The sequence below is a fragment of the Engraulis encrasicolus genome, chromosome 11 (assembly GCF_034702125.1).
Source record: "Engraulis encrasicolus isolate BLACKSEA-1 chromosome 11, IST_EnEncr_1.0, whole genome shotgun sequence".
Lineage (NCBI taxonomy): Eukaryota > Metazoa > Chordata > Actinopteri > Clupeiformes > Engraulidae > Engraulis > Engraulis encrasicolus.
Window position 1 is genome coordinate 41,292,024 of NC_085867.1, and position 6,415 is coordinate 41,298,438.

Consider the following 6,415-nt stretch of genomic DNA (forward strand, 5'->3'; position numbering starts at 1 on the left):
TGGCTAAGCCCTATTATAGGCCTATATTCTTTTTAAAGTTATGGGCTTTTCCCCCTTTATTGTGAGAGTGAGATGGGGTAGTGCTGAGAAATAACCCACACCGGACTCAAACCTGGTTCGCCATGACACGCAAGCCCTTTCATGGTGAAATGCACTAGCATGATGCACTACCCCACTCCATATTATATTTTCTTTAAGTATTGGTGGCAGGTTTTTTTTATTGTTTCCCTTAAAAGTAGAGTGTGTAATTTTAGTTATTTGTTTTCAATATGTATGCTTCCCATTCATAAATTGTATATTTTCATGAATATTTAGAAAAGCAATAAACTAATTTAAATAGACATTTAACCATAGTTTGGGTTGCCTTGGTGAAGAAAAGTTTTGGACAATATTCACCTTGAACCAAATGGCACCCACCAGAACAGCTTTTAATCTATTTTGTAAAGGGACTGAGCATGCCTCTAACTTTCAGCAGTGAAAAAATATTTACTGGTCTGACCAAAAAAAAAAAAAGAGTACGTTTTGCAGCCATAGATGTCCTTTTTGGTCATTCAAAATTGCAGGCATTGAGAAGACGATCTACCTTTTCATAAAGTGTAATATATTTTAACTCAATGAATACTTGATTAATGAAATCGCTGGTGGTGGTAAATATTCATGAAAGCGATACCATTTAACGGGCAGCATACATGCTGAAAATGAACTACTTAAAAATGGCATAGGCCTACAGTAGCCCTAACTTTAAAATCATTTTTTAGTCCTGAATACTTGCACAAAGAATCATTGCTTTTGTTCAAATTTTGTTGACCCACTAAGAGCACTTACAGTTATTGAACACAAAACATTTCAGTTTTTTTGACATTTGAAAAAAAGTTGTGGTCACTATTAAAGTTGTTTCATATGAATACTTGTGCGTCCATGTATGAATTTTAACATCAGAAGCAGGCCACATTAGTCACATAGGCCAGTGTTTCTCAACCTCTTTTTAGGCGAGGCACCCTGGTTGAGAAACACTGACAGGCTACTAGCAAATCAGGCAAACAGGCTACGAGTTCTCTAAAACCTTGTCTACCTCTATGTGTGGCTGAATAGAACAATGTCCTTTTTTTACTCAAGACATTTAATTCAGAATTAACTCAATTCAAGTCTGAATAAAAGTTAATTCTGATTTGAAAATATCATGTAAACACCTCTCAATACAGAATTATGAAAGTGCAATTTAAACTCGACAGACTTATTAATTATGAATTAGTAGGCTTATTAATTCGAATTAAAACCACCATGTAAACATGGCAAAGTACTTCCAAGGGGCAAGAGGTAAATTGGATGAACAGTGATAATACCTCAATGTACACAAAGACAACCGACTGCATTGCTACCAGAAAAGACTGAATGCAGGAATGGGTAGTGGGAATCAATGTCCTGACAAGAACAAAGCCTTTAATTTTACACTGCAACCTTGGTCTGAGGTGGGAGTAGTTGTAATGGTTTCCTGCTAGAGTATTCCTTCCTGTTGCAGTGCTAACTGGCCTCTCCTGTATCTCCTTCAGGAAATGACTTCATTCAGTTCACTTTGTCCTATAATCACCCTGTACAGCAGCTACTCATGTATACAATGTGGACCACTAGCACCCCCTTGTGGAAAACAAACTAACAAAAAAAAAAAAAAGTTTTACACTGACCAATATAAAAATGATTTATTTGAGGTCTGACCATTCAAAACATTTAACATTTTGCAATGTTTTTGTTCCCCTGAAGGAGGCAGAATAACTGCCTCACTGTTTAAAAATTCTACTAAAGCCCAAGTGTACTAGGAATAAAAAAGTAAAGCACCACCAGATCATGGAGTAAGGTCTCTCAATTTCATTTACAGTGATACAACATGGGTCAGTCAACATTTGCCTAGTGTGGATATCTACAAATACAGTGGCTGAATTAACAAAATGGGAAGTAAGTGTTTTCACAGTCAATATGTCGTCACAAACGAACAACAAATATATGGACAATACTGACGCTACTGGCAGACAGACAACATGCATATCAGGCACAGAAGATAGAGGCACACTCAAGTTGGTTCTTGTGCAGAGTCAGACACAGGCTATGAAAGTATACATCAAGTTCCACAGATACCCTGATGATCAGGAAAGAAAAACAAAAACCAACAACAAGAAAAACAAGCAAGACATCCCTCATGCATTTCATTAAGTGGTAAACATTAAGATTTCACCAACAGTAGCATCAATATCAACGCCTGTGATTTAAATCCTTGCATTTGACACATGATCCAACGGTAGTGGGCACACTAGTAATACAAAATCATTTCCTCAGGCTGTCAATGTCCACCCAACAGTGATGTCAAGGGTTTAAACTTGAAATCTGAGTTTTTCCTTTCTTTTTTTTCTCTTTTTGGTCCAAGTTAACACCATGTGTGCACAGAAGGCAATAAACTGATAGGTCTTAAGTATTCACTGAATACCAGTATAAAGCGCAAAGCTGGTCTGGGGACCAGCATGGGTTGGTTATTTCCCTCTGGTCAACATCAGATCTTTGGGAGAGGTCTTCGGAATAAGAGAATGTGGGGTTCTGGAAGAAGACAAAAACAGCAACAGAGAAACATTCCATATTAAATCATGTTTGCCTTTACATTGCCTTCAGACACATTTGTTTGGTTGTCCCCTGTTTCCAAAACAGGAACATTATAAATATTAAATATCAAATCTCAAAAAATATAAATATCAAATGGAGAGTGTGATGGGATCAGACATTACAGACATGGTCAAAGTGAATATGGTGTGTGTGCTGTAGCGTTTAGTTGTCCATCATGAGTACGTGTATGTACAGGCGGTGTACAGTGAAATTGAAACATCCGTCAGACTGGACTGAATTTAGCGATGAAACTGAAACCATACTAAAATGACAGGTGTTTCCGTTTCACTGTACATCCCCTGTACATTCTGAATATTATTTAGGGATTATGGTCATTACTCCTGAATGGTCTGAAGCTGTTTTTTCACTTACAAAGAGTATGGTGAAACTAGAATAAGACGGCATAAGCATAGCCAAAGTTAGCCTGGCGACGCCATCCTATGTGCTCCACCCAAAGATTTTGGCTCCGCACATCGTCTGGCAAAAGCCGCCAGCTCGGTTCTCAGTGTTTAGCCAATCAGCAAACAGTTGAGAGAAGTGACGCAGAACTCACCCGTGAAGTCCATTGCTGATTGGTTATGGTAAATTTATTCACACTTTTGCTTTTGCATCGTTATATCGTAACAGTCATGCTAATAAACTTGGATTGGAACTCCAATGAATTTCAATGGCTGAGTAAGATCAGACCATGTCCCACCCTCCATGGAGGTGGATTCCTCTTGGCTTTTGCCGGACTGTTTGACGGAGTAAACAGTCAGCTTTTCGCCCAGGCTAAGCCAAAGTGTCCTGAAGGGTCAAACACAAACAGGAAATTGGAGTGCTTATGGATCTTCACCATTTTTCCTTAGTGCCCATCAGTGTAGGGCAGGGGTGGGGAACCTATGTGTCAAGGGCCATTTGCGGCCCTTGAAGCCATTTTATCTGGCTATAATTTTAATGTTATGCAGCTTCACATGAAAGGTGACATAATTTGTAAAGGAATCTTAAAAATTATATTTGCAATATAATTAAGTTACATTCAGGGGACCTAGAGAAGGTGGGTCTGTTTAAAGGTGGCTGCCTTCAGTATAGGCCTAAAGTGCAGGGGAAATCCTGGTTTGTGTTCATACTACTACGGCCTTCTAAGGACTTACGGCACTTGGAGGAATTTGATGTGGCCTTTCAAATGAAAAAGGTTCCCCACCGCTGGTTTAGGGGCTCTCAAACTTGGTCCAGATAGAGAAATTCTGAGGCACTCAATGTTACACTTTTTTATTTGGCTTCAATGTCTTGAAGGGTCTTCTTACCTGGTTCGTGTATCATGTAGTGCACCCAGCCAAGGGACTGCTGGACCCCCAGCCTCCTCCACTCATCCTCCGACATCAAGTGCGATTTGGGGACTTGCTTCGCCAGGTCACGGGGTAATACTACATGCCTGTGAAGGTAATATATAATTCTTAAATTCAGATGTTGCACACAGTAAGACCAGCTGACCATAACTGCTACACAGTCTGTTAAACATGAAACAGTGAGCGCTGCTTCTACTCACCCATTTCAAAACTTTTCCCTGACGGAAGTGAACAACTTCATAGCAAAAGTATTCTATTCATAGTCTGAATGAGTAATAGGTTATGGTTGTTTTTATGTCAAGAAACATTAAATAGGGTTTTAGTATGGGCAAACCAGCTGCAATGACGTAAAACCACTTGCAAAAATCGTTTAAAAACATTTCATGAGGACTTAGATCCAAACTTTAGCCCCCATAAGGTTGGAAGGTCAAATCACATACATGGGTAAGAGGACCAAGTCGTGTTGTAGAAATGCCAAGTTAAACATGCGTCAAAAAGGTCAGTGTATATTTACACTACGCCTACACATGTTGTCTATAAACACAATTAATAACTAGTTCTATAGGTTATGTATTAGTTCTGATTGTGTTTCAGTCCCCCGGTTGTTTGACGGCCCACTTTATACAAACTAGCGAGCTAATGCTAGCGTTAGTTCACAACGTTGAAGCAATAGCGAGATCTAATCATACAACACAGAACACGTTCTGTACAGTCCAGTATATTAGTACAGTATATACAGTACATTCACATACAACCCAAACGGTTCGTATCACACACAAAAGTTTGTATTCTGCTTAGATGACAGTAAAACAAGTTCAGCGTGGGAGATGTTTGCAAACGCTAGCTGCCTCACGTTAGCTGCACACATAGCTAACTTTGCTGAAGTTTACCTGTATTCATAGTGCTCGTCGGTGTATTTGTCCGAGTAGTATATTTGCTTCTGTGACATTCTGTTGTCTGGTATGGGTATGTGTATACACAATGCTAAAGTTGTCTATCTACAATCTTCTACACTTCCGAATCCGACACACGCACCTCCAGCATCAACCGATTCAGTTTCAAACGCGCAGTGAAATTTGACCAACATGAAACCCATTGGTTGTGAGATGTCACATGACATGGACCATGCGTTGCGCGAAGTGGCGTTTTCCTGGCAACATCAGGCCAGGCAGAAAGGAGAGAAAGAGGACAGGAGGACCGTCAGATCCAGCATCTTCAGCGAGGTGGACAGACACAGATTAGTTCTAGCTCTATTCCTACATGGGAAATGTGAAGGTTGTGGAGTTATGTGCCTTCTTTTTGTGATGGATGGACCTGGCGTTCACCTTTTTTTTAATGTAAGTGAAGGCTAGGCCAAGAAGGCTACATAACACAGCCTAGGGGCCACCAACTACTCACGTTTTACATCCCCCACAATGATTTAAATTAAATAATTTAATTTAAATTATTTTTAAAATTATTATTATTACATTTAGAAAATTGCACTTAAGTTTCGGTCTTGGTGTGTGTTATACAGGTCTAGGTTCATTTATAACCCTACTGTAGGCCTATGTATGAAAAACTGTGGAATCCCCTAATTGGGAAACTCCAACTCCCATTGTCATTGTGACACTGCACTCCACAGCACACAAGTGAACACTGCACTCAACAAAATTGCATTTATGCCTCACCCGTGCAAGGGAGCAGCCCTCAATGGAGCCCCTGGGGAGCAGTGCGGCGGGACAACGATACCATGCTCATGGTACCTCTGTCATGGAGAAGGATGGGGGAGAGCACTGGTTGGTCACTCCCCCCACCAACCTGGCGAGTTGGGACGGGAGTCGAACCGGCAATCTTTGGGCTACAAGTCTGACACCCTAACCGCTTACCCATGACTGGGGCCATGTCTGTTGACTTGGCTACATTCCAGTTTCACCATGTAGGCTACACTCCAGTCCAGAGGAATGGAAGAAAGGGGAAAGGGAGTTTTATTATTGGTCAAAGTGGGAATTATGTATCTATTTTGTTCTGGGATCTATTGTGACAATACAAGTCAAGAGCATATGTAACACAGACACGCACAACAACAGCGCAATAAGAGTTAGGCTACATATTATGGGCCTACACCAGTGATTTTCAAACTGGGGGCCGGGGACCCCTGTGGGCCATGAAGGGGTGCCAGGTGATCTGTGGCCAGTCGGAAGAAAAAGTATAGCAAAACAACATAGATAACTGAATAACTGTAGTAAAATCAACAAAAAATAAGCTAAAAAATGTTCCCATTAGGTAAGAACTTAATTACAGTATAATAATAATCTATTGCATCTCTGAACAATTCTACTATTATGTTTTTTTTATATAGGCCTATCCCAATAGGGCACTGACACACAGACATAGACTATGGTTATGACAGGGTGTGCACAGAAAAAATGCTCATGGCACGACTCATGTAATAGGGGTGC

General features: G+C 40.3%; 1 protein-coding gene across 1 annotated transcript; it reads right to left on the reverse strand.

Moving 5' to 3' along the window:
* Positions 1 to 1,682: 1,682 nt before the first annotated feature.
* Positions 1,683 to 5,057, reverse strand: zgc:86839 (Cyclin-dependent kinases regulatory subunit 2-like). The gene is made up of 3 exons (XM_063210648.1): positions 4,865 to 5,057; positions 3,933 to 4,060; positions 1,683 to 2,583 (listed from the first exon to the last, which is right to left on the reverse strand). The coding sequence occupies exons 1-3, from the start codon at positions 4,921 to 4,923 to the stop codon at positions 2,540 to 2,542; spliced, it is 231 nt and encodes a 76-aa protein (XP_063066718.1). The 5' UTR covers positions 4,924 to 5,057; the 3' UTR covers positions 1,683 to 2,539.
* Positions 5,058 to 6,415: the final 1,358 nt, after the last annotated feature.